Source organism: Pyxicephalus adspersus, chromosome Z (assembly GCF_032062135.1).
Source record: "Pyxicephalus adspersus chromosome Z, UCB_Pads_2.0, whole genome shotgun sequence".
Classification (NCBI taxonomy): domain Eukaryota; kingdom Metazoa; phylum Chordata; class Amphibia; order Anura; family Pyxicephalidae; genus Pyxicephalus; species Pyxicephalus adspersus.
This window is the reverse complement of record NC_092871.1, coordinates 8,543,809-8,563,282: the sequence shown is the minus strand read 5'-3', so window position 1 is coordinate 8,563,282 and position 19,474 is coordinate 8,543,809. Positions and strand designations below refer to the sequence as shown.

Below are 19,474 nucleotides of genomic sequence, written 5' to 3'. Positions count from 1 at the left end.
AAGTCTGGATGTGGCAAGGGTTTGATAGGTTGAAGGTTATGATCAGAGAGGGGAAATGGTGAGTTGTCAAGGAGGGTGAGGTTGCAGAGTTTAGAAAATACTGGGTCTAAAGTGTGTCCGGCTATGTGTGTGTGAGGCCACAGTTAGGTTAATTGGCTTCTCCCCAAAATTGACCTTAGGCTGTATTAAAGACTATGGTAGGGACATTAGATTGTGAGCCTCTTTGGGGGACAGCTAGTGACATGACTATGGACTTTCTACAGCGCTGTGTAATATGTCGGTGCTATGTAAATACTAGATGATAATTTAAATTATTACAATTAGTTAAGCATAAAATGAGTGGACTTTACACTATCTTTTGCTTTACTTAGTTTTTCTGAGCCTGACAGTTTTGCTAACATTTCACTAAACTCTGTCAAAATTCTACAAACATAGAAATACAATGTCTCTAAAACTATAACACAAATGTTCACAATGCTGAAAGATACAGAGATTTCTGGTGCTTTCTTTCGAGCAGTAAATATGTAACTACTTTAGGACTTGTTCACAGTAAGTTGTGCTAAGTTTAGTAGTAGGTTGTTGGCTAGTGTTTTGGTAGGGCGGCTCATTTATTTTAAAGCACCACTGCTTACAGAAAATCGGCATGTTGAGCGATTGAAAGCTGCAGGGTAGTGTGTTGCTTCATTGCCCCTGCAAGATGCATTTGTGGTGCCATTAAAGCGTACCTAAACTCAGAAATTTCACTTTACGTAAGAGTAGAAAAAAGGGTGCAGCACGGCCCCCTAATTCTCGGTCACTTGAGGAATGGGAAGTGCAAAGCCTCCCGGGATTCCTACATCATGTATCCTTGAAGGCTCTCGGGCATGCGCAGAAGGAGCCTTTTTACGAGAAGAGAAATTTGCCGATCTCACGCATGTGAAGTGAGCTAGGCAAGTTTTTTTTTTTTTTTTCCAACCCTTTCTTCACCCGATCTTGTGCCTGGGTCAAGTGTCTTAGGAAGAAGAACATGCGAAAGGAGGTGAAGATGGCAGCCGGCTCAGAGATGGATGCTGGGACCCAATGGAAGACATCTCTGGACTGTATTTTTAGGCCTTTTTGATTTTAGTTCCTCTTAAAGAATGAATTGCAATGCAGTTCACCAGTTCATGGGTTATCCCTGCACACTAGTGGTACCAAGTCCTTGGCATGTATAATCTGGGCACAGGTTAACATTAAACCCAGCTTTTTACAAAGAGGATATTCGCATTTTCTTTGTATGTCTGTTTATGTTGGACATATCATTGATTTTAAACACATTAGGCTCATGTTTTTTGCTGCATGTGTAATTATAGAGGTTTCTTTTACATCATTTGATTGATCCTTTCCTTCTTTTATGTCACATTTTCTGAATTCCGTTTTGAAATGGCTTTCTGAGGTTCCAATCTCCATACCCAGTTTATCGACACAGTCTATAAAAAGAATACTGGCAATAGTGTGTCAGTTGGATAAATGGGATGAATACAGAACTGCACATTTGATGAATGTGTGGGATTCTATGTAGTGCTCTTGTGCAATATCATACTTGAAACTATATTTTTAGAATCAATCATTGAATCTCTGCTGCAGGGCAATGCTAAGCTTCGTCTCCCATGATTCTGTACAGCCTTCTTTATGGGAGTTGTGAATACCTGATATACATTTAGGATCAGATAAAGGATTTATAGTTATCATGCAACACAAAAGAAACAGAGAATCTGTCACTTGAAGATAAATCATAAAACTGCACCAAGTAAAATTGGTTCTGAAAAGTTGTACCATGTGGCAAATGGGATGTTGTTGCTGTGGAGTTGTCACTTGTCCACAATTAAAGTTATAAAGTTTGTTTAGCCTCCATTGTAAAGCCCTGAGACTTGCTTCTAGTTTGTTTGCAGTCTTAAGAATCTCAACTTTTTCTGGGAAGCTTCAGAGCTCATCCCATGTGTGACCAAACTTTTACCTGTCAGCTGAAAACTGGTTTGTTCTGTCCTAGCTGGCAAGAACTATTTACATCCATATGCAGTTTTTGTTTATTTCTGTAACCATCTTTGGATAGAGCATATTTGGAAAGAAGTGGAGATCAGATAACAGATCATTTTATTTTTTAATCAACATTCAATCAACACTTTAGCAGTGCTAAGTCAAAAGTTCGAATCTCGACCAAGATATGCATGGAGTTTGTATGTTCTCCATGTGTTTGTGTCGGTTTCTTCCGTGTACTCCAGTTTCTTCCCACATTCCAAAAAAATAGTTAGGTTAATTGGCTTCCCTCAGACTGTGGTAATGACATATCACTTATGGTAGGGACATTAGATTGTGAACTACTTTAAAGGACAGCTAGTGACATGACTATGGACTTTGTAGAGTGGTGCGTAATATGTTGGTGCTATATAAATACAAGTTAATATTACCACCAAATTTATAACATGGTAACCATTAGTTTTACCAGCTAGAGTCGAAAGCAATAATCGTGTACTTATAGTTGAAGTCAGCAAACATATACCAACTGTGTACTGTACAGCACTGATTTTTAAAAAGAGAAGAGATCCTTCTGCAATTACAGAGGCCACAAACACTGAACTATTTACCAATAATGGGAAACCACAAAAACACATCCATTTGTCATGAGCTTTTTTTATATTCTGTAAGTGGGTCAGTTAATCAGTTTGATCAGTTAATGATCGTCATACTTTAATTACCCGTAATTGGCAGTTTGGAATCTCCATTTACTTGAGTCAGCACAAATGCAACAATCATTACACAAGTAATGACTGCAATGTTTGCAATAAACCCCACCGATCTCTATTGTGGTTTTTAGCATTCTCCACTTGTAAAGTAACAACTGCTTTCTTGTCACCTCTTCCTAAATATAACAATCTATCAGCAGTGAAAGTAGAGATGTGGCTGCAGAGGTGATTATTTCAGGTTCTATAAACTTAGCAAATTAAAAATGTCTCTTTTGGTATAGAAGTGACACAATTTGTCTGTTAAAAATCCAGTTCCCTCTCCATTATAAAGATGCTATTTTATGTGCTATAGTGGTTGTCAAAGCTGAACTCCAGGAACAAGTTACTTACCACCTACACATTTAAAAAAAAATTGTGTGCATCCCATGACGTTGCAAACCCCGATATTGCTGTGTAAAAGACACAAGATCATTGAAACCCGCATGGAGAGGCAGGCAGCTCAGCAGTAATTGGTCTTTACAATAGGAATATGCAGTTTTACCCTCCCCTAGCCGCTCTCTTCTCTGCTCCAATAACCTACTAATGACTTCCTCATTCATAACCTCATTACACACGGCTCTAAGACTTTTCTAGAGCTGCCCCAACTCTCTGGAATGGTCTCCTCATCCTATTCGGCTTGCTCCTATTTTCTGCTCATTTAAAAGAGCCCTTAAAACCCAACACTTCAACCTCACCTACCCATCTTCTTCTGTCTCTTAACCCTCGCTACTTCCCGCCATTCCATATCCCCCTCCTATTGTGTGATAGTTCCCCCACCTCCTAGATTGTAAGCTCTTCTGGGCAGGGTCCTCTCCTCCTCCTGTGTCTCCTCCACTGTCTGTCATTTGCAACCACTATTTCATGCACAGCGCTGTGTTATACGTTGGTGCTTTTTAAATTCTGTTTATTATTAATGATAATAAAAATAATGCTAGCTTACTTCTGCCGTGAAAGAATTAGACACTATATTGAAAATAAGGATATATATTACTTTTGTATTTAGATAATATTTATTTAGCCTGGAGTCCGTTTTTGCAACAAAAGAAGAAAATGCAATTTCCGCAGCAAAAATGTAGAATAGAAGGAGTGTGCCTGAGCATGACTGGGGGGAGATTCTTCTGGTTGGGGGTGGGGAAGGGAGGTAGAACAACAGCTGACGGGACAAAAGGTGATGCTGAGAACAGAATATTGCTGGAGGAGGGAGACCATAGAGAATCGGCTTATCATGGCCTCCAGGGAGAGGATGCACAGCAAGAGCCCTGGAAAGTGGAAGCAGATATGTAGCTGATGGTGGACAGGAAGCTGGGAGTTATGACCCCTCATTTCTCTCCTGATGTGTAAAAAGTGTAGAAATTTGCACTAAACATGGCACATTTCTGGCAAGGGTGGTGATTTTATTATTTGTCAAAGAGTATTTAATATCTGCCTGCAATATTATTAATAATAAACCATAGCCAACATATTACGCAGAGCTGTACATTAAATAAGGTTTGCAAATGACAGAGAGATACAGACAGTGTCACGGGAGGCGGAGAGGACCTTGCCCAGAAGATCTTACAGTATGGCAGCCACGGTTCAGCGTTTACAGACAATATGTCATTTATAGATTGCTTTGCTGCTTTAAGGCAACTAATCCTAGCCATGGGTGGTGGCAGAATTCAGGCTTGGAGGAGAACATAAAAACACATGTTAAAGACATCTAGAGTTTAGGAACACAGACCACTGTATACAGTATAGGGAGGCATAATGGTAAATAATTTTAGGGTTTACAGACACTTTAAGGTTCTACTTTTTATGTTTGCATGATCTGGCAGGCCACAGGCGATGTCCCTTGTGCAATATTTTGACTTGCCTGCCTGATTGTGCTGGGTTTCTGGCAAAAAGCTGGCGTGCCATGGAAACCCAGCATTCCCGACCTCCCTTCCGTGTGTCAGGATGATGAATGGTTATTGTCATCCTGGCACAGAAAAATCTAGATGGCACTAAGTAGAAAAATAGGATTATGGTGACGATTGGAGCGGAAATGCAGACAGGTGAGTTTGGCCAGGTTTAGTTCCTTTGTTTTGTTTTCCTGGTTTAAAGTCGAAGTAAACCCCCCAAAAAAAATCACACCTTTAATTCCGCAGATCAGTCTATCCATTGGGAGGTTTACTTCCATCAGGTCCTGCGTCATCCCGGTATCTGTCTTCAGCCCGGCGCAGAGGGAACACCAGGTGCCGCCATCTTCTTCTTACTACGTCACCTGATCTGGCACCTGACGTAAATTGGGATAAAACTTGCTGATCACACTGCTCATGCGTGAGATCAGCAATTTTTTTCACTGTTTTCTCAAGATTAGGGCGTGGACAGAAGGAGCAGCCAAGAGCCTCCCGGGATGCGTGACGTAGCTATCCCGGGAGGATCTTCACTCCCATTCATTCTTGATTGCCTAGGCAATTTTTTTTTTAAACTTTTTACCAATTTATGTAAAGTAAAAATTCTAAATTTAGGTTCATTTAATGTCTTTGGCTAGACTTCAGCTTGTTCATGTCTATTTTATCTACAGCTGTAAAAAAAATACTAATTTTACATCATGATTTTTATCTTTCAGCTTGGGATTGGTCCTTGCTTACTTTAGCCTGCCATGCTCACCCAGAACTGTCTCAGTCCTTAAGATTTTGAGGTGGAAAAATGGCCAATGTGGTTGATATAATTGTGCTAGATGATGGGGATGATGAAGAAGGACCATCCCCTTCCCCTATGGCAAAGGAAAGTCCATCTGACCCGCCGCCGCCGCCAACACCATCAGAACCACAAAACAGTGAAAAGAAGGATGTTGAAAACAGCCAAAATAAAGCCTCAATGAGTACTGAAAACGAAAAACTTTTTGAAGAAGTAAGTCATGCACATGTGTTTTTGTCCATTTTTGGTGAGATTCATTCACCTTTTTTAGTAATGTCCAACTTTAGACAAGTCTGTGATTTTCTTGTCCTGTTTTCAGTTTGTTTTGTTAAACTTTTGTTGGAGAACGAGTACGATAAAACTTTCAAATCACTAAAAAATAAAACATTCCCTGAGGGACCACCAGCATGTTCTGGGCACACAATACTGCTGCACAACAATAACTCTCATGTTTCATTTCTTATGAGCACTTATGTTTAGTTGTAAGGAAAATATAATGGGCCAGTTATGTCATATGACCAGCCCAAAAAGCCTGCGGGGTTTAAGCCTGTATTATGTGATTTTTTTCCAAAAAATATTTGCCGGGGTTGTAGAAAATTTTGTGAAGGTTACATGAATGGTAATGTTTCTCCATGAACAATAAAAGTGAGAGAAGATCTTTCTGTTTGTGGTGTTATGTATGCAACATGTTCAGGATTACAAAGGTGTGTATGTGCGGTCAAATCTGGACATGTGCTCATAGATATGCCTAAGGACTCGGACCACTGATGTCTTGCAATTCTGTGCTTTATGGGGGACACCATTTCACTGTTCTTGTTCTGTATGACAAAATGTACAGTGCGTTTTGTTCTTTCCCCCCCCTATAATATTACAAAATCTCAAAAAAAATGCGTTCATAAAAAAATTGAGAGGAAGTAAATTCAATGAGATTATTTGCATATTACAAAGGAAAAGAGAGAATGAAGAAAACTAGTAATAGATAGAGGTAGATACAGGAGAATAAATCCAGTTAATTGTTTTGCAAATCATTCTGGGTTTCAAATAAGGAATATCTAACAATATAACAAAGAGATCTAGACTGTCCCATCTCAGTTAGGAGAGAAGGGAAGTCCATCTTCTGATTCATTCCTTCTATGTGATGTCTTCTGCAGCCCATATCTGATTCAGTTTTAAAGCACTAAAGTTCCACTGTGAGTGAAAATGTGAGTTTTTCCCCGTCCATCCTAACATTTGCACCCTCTATCCTGTTTCAGTTTGTGGAATACTGCTGCAAGTTAACCGATGAACATCCAGAGGTCATAACCTTCCTGCGTGGCCGTTTCTCCAAGGCTGATGCTACCTACCTTTCTTCTGTTGAATTCCGCAACACTTTGGGACGTTGTCTTTCCCGGGTACAGAACAAGCAAACAAAGGTTTATGTTTACATCAATGAATTGGTTACTGTTCTCAAGGCTCATACTGAAAAGAAAAAAGTCAGCTTGCAAACCCAAGCTGCTGCTCCTCAGCATGATCAGGTAGAAACTGAAAAATCAAAGGAAGATACAGAGGAGGAGGTTTCAGAAAAGAAAACAGGATCAAAGCGTCAGATCCGGCACCTGGAGAAACTCCTGCGCCTTTACTCTCAGGAGATCCAGAAGCTTCAAGAGCGGGAGCTGTCCCTGGAAGAGTTGGATGACGAGGATTCATCATATATCCAGGAATCGAGGCTAAAACAAAAAATCATACGAATTTTTGAGAAACTGTGCGAGCTGAAGGACTGCTCCAGCTTTACAGGCCGGGTAATAGAGCAAAGGATAAAATATCAGGGCACACGATACAAAGAACTAAATCGGCGACTGGAAAAATTCATCAATAAAACTAGAGATCTCTTTCCAGATTACAGTGATATCTTACAGGTGGTCCAGAAGGCCAACGAAAGACATAATTTAGGCCTAACACGCAAGCATATGCAAAGCATAGCTCAGGATGCTTTTCGGGAACTTGGCAACAAGTTGCAGCACCGTAGGCATTTGGATATGGTGTATAACTTTGGTTGTCACCTGACTGACGACTATAAGATCGGTGAGTTCTTTTGTAAAAAGGGAGCCTGTCGTTCTGGAAAGTTTTGATTGACTTTGTAACTGGGTTAAAAATTACGTGTGCTCAAAACACGCTTTTCATCTTTTTGCATCGTAATGCTGGTAATCTCCTCCATTCTCTTTCCTGCAAACCATTTCTTGACTATAGTTACAATGTTATTGCCCTACAACTGGTTCCTGATAGTAACAATGGTCACATGCCTACTCAGTGTGTTGGCATCACTGTCTGACGTCTCCAGCAGTGGTGTGTGTGACTGGGTGACAATGCAGGAGCACGTTTGGAAATATTGTGGGGTAATATTTTAATAGTTAAAGTTAAATATTTAAAGTTACATATTTAAAGGGATCAAACATTTTAGCAATTGAGCTTAAGTCTACGTTTAGTCAGTCGGCTCCCAAGCCCTGCATTCATGCCTCCCCCTTAAGTGACAGTAATTCTTCTGCCTTCTGCAGAAACATTAACCCTGAGTTTACTGTGAGGAAGACAGTGAGTCTAGGACTGACTGATAGCTTTCAGAAGCACAAAATTCTCAAAGAGAGTTGCTCACTAAAGACCGTGCACTCTATGAAACTTATTTCTCATTTGTTAGAATCATTGTACTGGACAGTCAGCAGCTAATCCACAAATATCTATATATAAAAAGACAAGTCATATTATGTCCACCATGATAATACACTACTCTTTAAAACTAAATAAATGAATATGGCTGTGGGAAGATATAGAGTTAGGGAATAGGTGCACTTTTTTCAAAGAGCAGTTGCTTACCTTTCACAGATGCCCTCCCTCAGAAATACCACAGTCTGTTTGTTAACATACACTAGCCAAAAATGTTGTAACTGCCTCCTAGACTTTAGTGGGGCTTGAAAGAAGACTTGTGGCCACGTGATGTAAGATGATGGGGGGACTATGGTCCTTGGGTTCTGTGTAAGGTAGCAATAATTGACAGTTCTATACTGTCATCCTCGCCATTTCTTTAGGGAATGTAGTATTTGAATTTACCTGAAAATTAAATTAAAACCCCAGAAATGTGTTGCAATTACAAATGCTTTTGGTAGTGTTTATTTCTTTTGTTGGCACTCGAAAAACACAAAAGCAAAGAAAAAAAAATCTCAGACATTCTACACGTCAAAAATGTCCTGGACAGAGTTATTGGCACCCTGAACTTCATACTAGGTAGCACACTCTTTGGAAGAAATAACTGATATTGATCGCTTTCTGTATCAATCAGCAAGTCTTTAACATCTCTCAACTGGAATTTTGGACTTCTCAGATTTCTCTCAGGGTTCCTACTCCCAGCTGCTCTTTTACAGGTGCTCTATGGGATTTAGATCTGGACTCATTTCTTCAGAACTCTCCAGCCCTTTGTCTTAAACTATTTCTGGGCGCTTTCTGAAGTATGCTTTTGGTCGCTGTCCTATTGTTAGACCCATGACCTCTGGCTGAGAACCAGTTATTATACACACCTAGAGCATTGTTCGTTCACACTTTGAATTCTGCCTACTCCTTTATAAGGGTGCGTTCACCACCTTCCTTTGTGCATCCACTGTCTACCTGCACTGAATCCTGTCCCCAATCCCTTGATCTCTTTCATTCCTACTGTGGCAGGTTTTTCAGACCCAAAAACACAAACCACTGAAAATATCAAAAGCTGTCAATATTTACCGTAGGTAGCATGGCTCCAAAATAAGACCTGGCACTTATGTAGTGAATAATTAGGGGAGAGCTGTCATCTTTGTGGCACCCCTAAAATTACCTGGTTTACGAAAAGTATTTGGCTGGCACTTTTTCTTCCTTGTTTTTAGCATTAAGGATTTTTTAAGGCCCCAACTGAAACGTTCCTAATGTGTATCTAAACCCAGAAATGTAATATGTTGCAGCTTAATAGTCCTTTGATGTGGTAGATACAGTAGTTTTTTTTCAGGCTTCTTTGACAGCGCTCCCTTAATGTACCATACCGGATGGGGTGTATCTTTGGAGAAGCAGCATTGTCACCCTATGAAAGGAAATGTAGGGCTACAGAACACATCAGTCACCAGGTGACTTGAATTTGACAGATAAATGAGTCAGTCTGCACATGGTGACAGGTCACTGGAATCATTAGGTGCATTTGGATATGTCAGAATGACCATTTTGTATTCTTATGTAATCACATTGATTTGAATGTTTCATCATACCTCAAGAATCACTGTTGGTTACTGACTTCAATGTGTCCAAACCCCTTTTTCACATTTTTTTTTTAATAGATTAGGGAATGGTTGAAATCTTTTTATTACCATGTCACTTGTGTTCAGGACAGGAAGTGATAAGAGGTAAAAAGTTCTTTTTTTTACATCTGTAACAATGTATTTTATGAGATATTTTTAGTTTAACCTTTTTGGACAAATGCCCCTTTTAGGCTCTGACCCTGCTGAACAGGACTCTTTCCTGGCACGACGTCTCCGTGAAAATCGCTCTTTGGCCGAGAATCGCCTGGAAGATGTCATCAAGAAGTATGCAGATTTGCAAGATGAAGGCGAGGAGGAGGACTGGAAGAACAAGAACAGAGATGATGAATTACCAAGTACCTCCAAGGATGTAAAGGTAGATGAGAGGGGCTTTGGCTAGAGTCTTAAGCAGCTGCATATTTTTTGTTATGTGCTCCAAGGTTTCAACTTCTGATAACGGGTCCATACGTGGGAGCTAAATCAATGTTGATCTGTTTAGTATATACTTTGTTTTCTTTTCTACTGCTTGTTGCCACTTCATCTTTAATCAAAGATTGTTTTAATTGGTTGTAGGTTTCTCAAACAAGCAGAAAAACGCAATCTTCCAAATCAGGTGAATCTGAGGAGGAGGAGGAGGATGATGATGAAGAATCAGAGGAATCTGAGGTGGATATCGAGGAAGAGCTGAAGCAGAGTCAGAATGCAGTTGATGCTGATGAAGATGGTCAGTGGAGGTTTTAAAGCTTATCTCAAATGTTTGTATTGTTTGCAGCAAAATTGTTATTTCCTTAACAATATTTGTCTGTTACATTTAGTGGCTTTCAGGCTGGGAAGAGGATTATAGGTTATAGATGTTTTCCATTTTTTTTTTTTTTTACAGATCTATATAGCTCCAGCATATTGTCCATTAGGCAGTGGTTCAGTTCTGTGATGAAGTTGCAATCATGCTGCAACCTTACTGCCAGTCTAGTCCTGCAGGGAATTAATTATGTCTGTGGTTCTTTCCACCTTCGCCCCTCAAGCTCAACAGGCCACCTACCACCTCTCAGACCCTTGTCTTAAAATATTTGCTCCTCTGGGCTTTCAGCCTGGATCACTGCTTATGTTGAATATAGGTAAGAAAGAAGATAGGGACCACAGCAGAACAGAAGTACAGAGTGGCCACTGATGATGCAGGCTATTGACATATAGCTCATCAGTCCTTTGACAGATGCCCTTTCTTCTGTCTTTCCAGGCTGGTAAAGTTTCACAAATAAAGTTTCTGCAGCAATCAGATTATGGGCTTTAATTGTCCTGCCAAAACTTGTTCACCTTGTTTAGGACAAATTAGTAATTAGCTGTCTCCCCTGTCAGTTTTTACTGCCTTTTAGGGCTTAGAGAGATGTCTGTTACTATTCTGAATGGCAAACTGGTAATTAAATATTCTAATGTATGTAAATGTTTTTTGTCATTAGGATTTTATGCAAAAAATAGTTTTACAAAATAAAATCTACTGTGATCTGTTTACAGGGCATTAGAAAGGTCATCACTGTCTGCATACTTGTTTACAGCCTGACTGTTATGTACCTGACTAAATATTGGATTCCATTATGGGATTCTATCACTGGGGGGGTTCCCTCATTTGAACTTCTCAGGCATGTTTTTATTATAAAATCAGCAGGAATTTCTACCTGCAGAAGCTTGTTTTTTATGCTTACTTGGTGGTATGACAGGTTCATATTTATATGTAGTATTTTATATTTATCTGAATAATTATTTCTAGTACTGAATTAGAAGGGATGAATGCTCAAAACTTAACTTACATCATTTGACCAAAAGTATTTGAAAACCTGTAAGACATTTTGATACAATACCTAGGATGTTATGGAGTTGCCTCCTCCTAACAATTTCTATCTTCAAGATTTTGGCATGTTTTTATTTTTGTAGCAAATCTGTGTGTCAGATAATTTAGCTTGCAATCTTTATTACAGATTTACCTGAACTCCTTGGGTTGAAGGGCATTCACATACATTTAGTCATACTGTATGTTGGTAGAAAAAAATCATGTTTATTACATTTTTTTCTCTTTTTTGATTTAGATGAGATGCATGCTGAATATTTGAATGAAACAGACCAAAAGATGGAGGAGATATTCAACCCCCAGAGCTCTTCCGCTGGTAAGGAGGAAGGGGAGAATGAGGAGAGTGACAATTCTGACGAAGATGGAAATGACGAGGGTACAGGTAAAGATGAAGATCAAGATTCATCTTCAGGTTCCACATCCCTGTCACCCGAGAAGGAAGATCAGAAGGTCGACACAGCTGATTTTGTTCCTTCTAGTAATGATGCCCAGCTGATAACACAGGAGGACGATGCTGAGAAAGAAAGTGACACTATGACCTCATGTGTGGCTTCTGATGAGACAGACACTGGAGTTCACACTATGGAGCACTTGGAAACCAGCATTTTTGAAGATTGTGTTGTCAGTGAAGAAAATGACACTGACAATTCAAATGTGCCTTATGTGGAGGTGAAAATGCCTTCCTGCAACGAGCAGGGTACTAGCAAGTGCACAGACACAACAAATAACTTGGTAACAGGTGCCAAGAGCCCAACGATAAAGAAAAAAGTGGGAAAGTCCAGCCGTTTGGACAAATGCATCAACAAAATAACTGGCAGTCTTTCTCATGGGGTCTTTACGAAAACAGAGATATCACCATCCCCGGACCCTAATAGAGAACATTTCCAGCATATAAACAATAAAAATCCTTGTTTTGTCAACACACCAAGGATAAAGGCTGAGGGGCAGAGCAGTAATTTGAAGCTGGTCTGTCTAGATACTCCTGCAAAAAATTGTGACTCTGTACGTAAGATTGCATTTAGCCATGGCCAGTCTGCAGATAAAAATGCAGACGTAGTGCACTTGGACAATTACAAAAACAGCACACACAGCAATGCCAGCAATGGAGTTCACAGGGCTATGGTTATGTCATCCTCTCCGACAAATCGCTTAAAACGGAAAAGGGACATAAACTCTCCTACAAACTCTGTTATCACTGTAAAAGTTGAAGAACTTGGTAGTCAAAAAAGGAAAAGAAAGAGTTCTCCAGCACCATGGACTGGAAACGGAGTGGCAATGTACAACAGGGAGGAAAATGGCAAACAAAAACTCAAAAGTGCAAAGCTCAGCAGGTGAGCAAAGGGTCACCGGTGGCTTAAAACAAGTGAACATAATTTGGCTTTAGTAATGATGTTAAAAGGATGTAGAAGGAAATGTGATTTGTTTGAGTTTGTTGATGTGAAATAATGGAGGAGCTACAGAGATAAAACTGCAGTTTGTGAACAAATTGTTAGTTAAAAAAAGTGCCTTTCACCATTTTTTCTGTTTATCTTTCAAACTTCTTTAAAGTGAAACTAAGGTTCCAGCACATTTACTAAGGTTCCGCTTTTAAGTTTGCATGATCAGACAGGTCATTATTGCAGAAACAGACAGGCAAAGTCCCTTCTGCAATAATATGATTTACCTCCCTGATGGCTGGGCAGTTCTGGCAACAAAGCTAAACTAGGTATTTGCAGTGTCGGTGAGGTTGCTGGGTCAATCCCTGCTCCCCTTGCATGTGCTGGGATAAATAAAGTTATGTCATCCCAGAGCCTCTGGCTATATGTAAGAGAGAGGAAAAAAGAAAAAGGACCCTGCACTGGAAGGCAGATAGGTAAGTCGCCTGGATTTTGTTCCACTTTAGAAAACTCTCTAATCCTCTTCCACTCCATTAAAACAGAAAAGCTTGTCTGTATTTTTACCATCATTTCCTGGTAACTTTGACAGAGAATGAGAAAAATTCTACAGCGGGGACATGGACAGCAGCAAAAACTGATGGGGTATAACCTTTACACAGTTGAAAAAAAATGTTTTGGTTAGCTGCAATGTAAGCTCTTAGAACGTGAGTTAGTGTAAAATAGTTTGCCGACAACCCTACAGCTTTTTTCTAGTTGAAAGCCATTTCCTACTTTAATATTATTTTCAATAAAACCAGTCAGGTCAACATATCAAAAACATGAATGTGCATTTTAGAAATACAGTCTGGCATAATATACAATGAACATCCAACTCTCTAAACTACTTACTCTTATAGTTATCCTACCTGCCATTGCACCAAATTATTTTAGTATCTGTTTAAAGAAACTCTTTGTCTTATTTCACAGTACAACAGTGCTGGTAGCAGCCATTATCTATAATTTGGCATTATATATCTTCACTTTACATCAAGGAAAATGGAGAGGGAGAGAGTGAAGAGCAGTAAATTTTTCTTGTCTGCTCATACTTAAAGAGAAAGTGAAAGCAATATTTTTAGGCATTTCAGGTTTTGTAGTTTTAAACAGCATTTTGGTCTTAGAAGTTATAATGGTGTGACTAATTTATGGGAGCAGAAGAAAAATTCTGACTTTATTTGGGATATGAAGCTTTAATTGATCATTTAGGCAATGAAAACTAACTGCAAAAAAATGGTATACTTCACTGCCACCCCGCACCTTTGTCCTCGTAAAACCTAAAAAATGAAAGTATATGTTCTAAATGCAGATATACCTGTTTTTTCACCGTCTGAATATGTGTATTCATTCCAGCAAGAATACCTGGTAAGTAGTTGCATAAAATTTTTTTAATAAAATGTATTACGCAATTTATATTTAAAGCTATACAGAACCCAACTAAGTTGCAGATGGGTACATTTCAAAAATAAGTGTGAAGCAATGATTAGTTTCCATTTTATCTGTTAGCTTTATCTGTCAGTGTGAATAGATGTCTGCATTTGCTATCTAGACCCCAATATCCGGACTTACCTCATTTATATCAATCTCTTACAACAATATCCGTATCCATTGAACCATTCTGTGTATTGCATCTGCTTTATTTCACTACAATCCAACTTCTATTTGAGCTATCGAGCTACTTCTTATATCTAACAAATCACCAATACGATATCTGCTCTCCCCTGAGGAAGCCATATGGCAAAATGCGTCAGGGAACAGACCAACCTATGCTTTACGCTTATTTTTGAGATAAGATTGTATGCTCTCGATATTGTGCACTGCAAATCTAACCATCTGTAACTTAGTTGAGCTCTGTATAGCTTTAAATATAAATTGTGAAAAACTTTTTTTTTTTCTATTTAATTTGCCAGAAAGAGCTGTTCTTTCATCTCCTCTTCATATACATGTTACTTATACATAAGGCTTGGCAACCATGATCTGTACAAAATAGGAACAAATGTCTGTTGGGCTCTTACTCTTTAAAACTGTATAAAATTTTCACCCTGTTTAGATATTTCTATTCTTTCCAGAAAATATCTATGGAAAGCCATTGAATAGTTATTTCTGTCTTGGATTGTTTTGGCAAATTGCTGTTATTGTCACTGCAGGGAAAGTTTCCTCCATTGCAAAAGCATGCACTTTGACTGATATAAGTTTTCATGTTTATCGACTGTAGAAATTGAGGTCAGAAATTGATGCTGAATGAGAATACGTGGCTCAACAAATTTCCATAGAACTACTATAACATCTATAACAGGAGTGGAATCGGTTCTAACCACAAAAGGGTGTTGGTGTGGGGATATGACATCTCCATATTATCCCCCCTAGCGTTCTAATTCTCTCCTTATTTCCATTCAAAAAGCGTTAAATTTTTTTTTTTGCATGGAAATTTATTTTTCATTGTAGGCTATACTTAGGCATAATTCACCGAAATATGTACAATATTTAATACATTTAATAAATTTATTAATAAGCTTCAAATAAAAAAAATCTGTTAAAAAAATAGTGAAACGTAATATAACTGTACAGAAGCATGTATAATTTTATATATTATATGAAGATTTCCTTGTATTGGACTGAATACAGCTATTTTGTATTGACTCTAATACAAAACTTTTTGAATTTCCCGCCGATCCTCCTGCACGGATGCAACCACTGACATCACCGGGAAACCCCTGAGATCGTCTCTGCATTCGCCGGCTGGAGATCAAAGGAGGAGGACGTGTCCCCAGGACCTGTGTTTTTTTTTGTTTGAAGTTTAAAGCGACCCCGAGTGTGACTTGGGATTACCGCTGTTTGCATGTTAAAACCCACCCGAGGGATTGCCGCTAAGGGGCATAATGCCCATTTTAATAATCATTATTAACTTGTATTTATATAGGGGTGTCATATTGTGCAGCACTTCACAAAGTGGGTTATGTCTCTAAATGTCACCCAAAGAGGCTTAAAAACAGGAAAGGGCACCTTTTGGGTGTTCCATTGTTTTTGGTTTGTGGGAGGAGATCCACACGAACCCAAAGAGAACATGTTCTCCCCAGACCCTTTTAGCTTGGTGCACCACCCAACCCTTTTCAGTAACCACCTGGCTGTTTTTGGTTCACAATACCTACAATTTCTTCCCACCTGGCTTACAAAAATTTTGGGTTGAACACTGATATTAATAGCATCCTAACTAAAAATTGTAACCTGGGGCCCTTTTTCTGCAAAGGCAAGAGTGATAACTGGGAGCCACCTGTGCCACCCATGCTATGGAACCAAATGTCCAGCAAGCTTATTAGGTGTTGTCCACAAACATTTAGCCAAAAGTGCAAACCACAGGTTGCCTTTAGGCTGAACCCAGATATTTAACAGTTTGGACAACATTTTTTTTTCCTCAAAGGGTTTGGATCAGAGCTCTGTACAAATTACTGTACTTCTTCCACACCATACCGATCAAACCCACTCCTAGGGATCTGGCTTTGTGCACAGAAAGAATGGTAATTCGTTTAGAAAAGGGCCTTCACCAAAAAACTTGGAATTGGAAGTGCACAGATCTCCGTTTGTTTGTATACGTTTCTGTAAACATTTAAACTCAATAATTTGAAGGGATGTCTACCTAATTTTGGCTATATTATATATATTCAATTTGTATAATGGGTTTATACTGCCAACACATTTGTATTTCTGTATATCCATTCCAAAGATTGAAATTCCTGGTATAGAGCAGAGCCCCCATAGCATATATTCTGGAGAAGGCAAATCCAGGAGGAGAGCAGACTACTTCTTGTTTTATAGTCTTTGACATATTTTGCTCCCACTTTGTCACAGTGGCCCTTAAATTCTTCACCCACTTCAGTTTCATAAAGAAAACCTCTATCCATCTACCCATATAATGTTCATGCTTTTGTTTATTATGCAAAGAGGCTGGCTGGCTTTTTCCTTGCAAAGGCTATGAATGATCTAGCAAGACTGACAGGGAACATTGCTAGATTGGGCTTAATGGCAATAAGTTACCAAATGGGCTGCACTCGGGGGTGATGTTGGTTCCTCTGGTGTGGATGAATAGGGCTGTGGCATTCTGCCAAGCTGGAGATTTTTTTTTTTGCAAAGGCTTTGTAGGGCCACAACAAATGGAGTTAGGTGAGGGAAGAGAGCAAATATGTTACCGCATGGATTGCATTTAAAGGGTTGCAGATCTGGGGACAGAGATTGTTTACATTAAAGTGGTTTTGTTCTGAAAAGTGTGGGTGGACTAACTTTGCAGACCAAGCACCTATACTTTTCTCATGAAGGAGTCCCTTTGATATAAACTATACTGCCATGTTTGTCCTTGTTTGTAAGAGATTGCAAACTAATGGCATTCAACTCACTAGAAACGGGTGCATGTTGTCTTTCTGCCAGTTTTTTTGTAGTGTTTAACAGCATTTTTTTTTTCTATTCCCGGAGCAGTTCATTTACATCTTACTCCAGTCCTTCTGAACATTGCAGTGACAATGAACATGACATAACGCTAGATCTTTTGGTGACCTGCAGCCCACAGATGGACACAGCCAGGACGACATCTCTGAATAATAGGGTGAGATATAGAGGCAGATTTGTTCTCATTACAAACTGGAAATGTAAAATGATGTCAAAAATGTCAAAATGTTTTTGTGGTTTTATTCATAGTCATATGAAGATGTAGGTACATCCCATGGAATCTGTTTTTTTAAGAACATACTTAAACATGCAGTTTTTTTTTTTTTTTGTTTTGTGTTTTTTAATGGAGTCCACAGATAAAGCCAATATACTTGAATAAATTGCACAAAGGTGATGTCATTCTAATAGGCTACATTACCAAAAATGAACACTTCACAGTTGGAGAAAATAGGTATCCCTCCACCTCATTGAAGAGTTTGCAGATCGAATATGTATATTGAAGCCTCAGATAGCTATGATCTAGTATGCTAAAACCAGTTCTCTAGGGCTCTCAGAAAAAAATTAGGCTTCCTTATAAATCTGACGAGAAACTTAAAAAGATTACCAAATTATTTAAAATCGTTCCATGGTAAAGAAAATAATCTTTAATGGTATATTTTTTTTACAACTAGTAATTGATCCAATGCTGGCCAACCCAGCAAATTTGGGCCAAGTGCTGACCATTTTATTAAAGAAGTCTCCCAAGAACCCGAGAATGGAATTGCAGGAAATCATTGCAACATTTGATTTCAAATATGTGCATCTAATGTAATTTACATCAATTGAACTTGCATGAGAGGTGTTCCAGGGAAAAAAAAAAACTTTGCTGCCAAAAAGTTATAACGCAAGACTTAATTTTGTCATTAAACCAGGCCTTCCAAAACAAAGTGGACCAATATTTTTCTGACCAGGTTTACAAAACTCCAAAACATGGTGTATGCTATGCCAGATTAATGAAGTTCTTGCATCATCATGTTTTATCTATTTAAAGACACTGCCAGGATCTAAATTACCTTGTAGATGTGCTATAAATGCACTTGGCTCTTTATTCCTGTTGATGGTTGGATTTCAGAGATGTGTCATCCATGCCCAGTTCTCACTATAAGGTTCTCCACAATATAAAGGCTATTTCAGTATTTCATAGTCCAATACGAGAGCTGAGAGAGCTACTAAACCACAGTAGGTGTGCACAGGACTGATTTGTGTTAGGTGGTGCCAGCATTCTTTGTGATCTCACTACTCTTTAAAAAAAAAAATGGTCACCCCATACCATGCCACTGATGTCAAATGTTCATATGTAGCATTTTTATATTAATGTAATTTAAGCATGACGGTATTAACAACATGAAAATTATACCTACGCAATATTCTCATTGGTCCACTGAATGTATCTTTTACCTCCCCGCTTTTTATCTTTCTTTTTCTATCACACTATCTACAACTAAACTGTCTGCCCCCTATCATTCCATTTCCTCCCTATTTTTGCTCCTTTCCTCCCTATTTTTGCTCCTTCTCTTTCAGACTGATGCTGCCACACAATGTGACCCAGATGAGGTGATTGTTCTGTCAGACTAAATCCAGTGTGTGAAGATCGGGGACCATAGCAGGCCGAGTGATGTTTGATGTGAATGGACATTAGCGGAATAGCAGAGAGTGTTAATATTATGGACATAGAGTATGTTATGATAGACGGGGGGGAGTTCAGCGGGCTCCTCTTGGTAGATAGGAGTGTGGTACAGAACCTCAGGGGGTTTTTCCCTGCCGATGGATCAGACTTTCTTTTGAGTGGTAATATGTAAACCTCTGGAGAGGCCAAATATCAAAGGATATATAAACTGTGAGTGGGTCTTACCCTGATGTATTTTATTTTACTTTGGGTATTTTTAATATCGCCTCTCGCTGGCTTAATTTTTATTTTATAATAAAAGAAAAAGGAAAAAAAAACTGAACAAACAAAAAAACCTTTGATTAATAAATATTCATTTTGTTAATACTTGGCTCTTGTGTTTTGTACTTTACATGCAGGAATACACTGAACAAAATTTGCTCTCCTGTACCAATTAA

The 19,474-nt window shown here is 38.9% G+C and overlaps 1 protein-coding gene across 1 annotated transcript in view; it reads left to right on the top strand.

The window, feature by feature from the left end:
* Positions 1 to 19,401, top strand: part of DAXX (death domain associated protein) — a 23,841-nt gene extending 4,440 nt beyond the window's left edge. The window contains exons 2-8 of the mRNA XM_072431361.1: positions 5,332 to 5,615; positions 6,656 to 7,463; positions 9,877 to 10,061; positions 10,259 to 10,409; positions 11,764 to 12,856; positions 17,402 to 17,528; positions 18,932 to 19,401. Of these exons, the coding sequence (XP_072287462.1) occupies positions 5,412 to 5,615; positions 6,656 to 7,463; positions 9,877 to 10,061; positions 10,259 to 10,409; positions 11,764 to 12,856; positions 17,402 to 17,528; positions 18,932 to 18,985 (2,622 nt within the window). The 5' untranslated portion in view covers positions 5,332 to 5,411 and the 3' untranslated portion in view covers positions 18,986 to 19,401. The remainder of the gene's footprint in view (positions 1 to 5,331; positions 5,616 to 6,655; positions 7,464 to 9,876; positions 10,062 to 10,258; positions 10,410 to 11,763; positions 12,857 to 17,401; positions 17,529 to 18,931) is intronic.
* Positions 19,402 to 19,474: the final 73 nt, after the last annotated feature.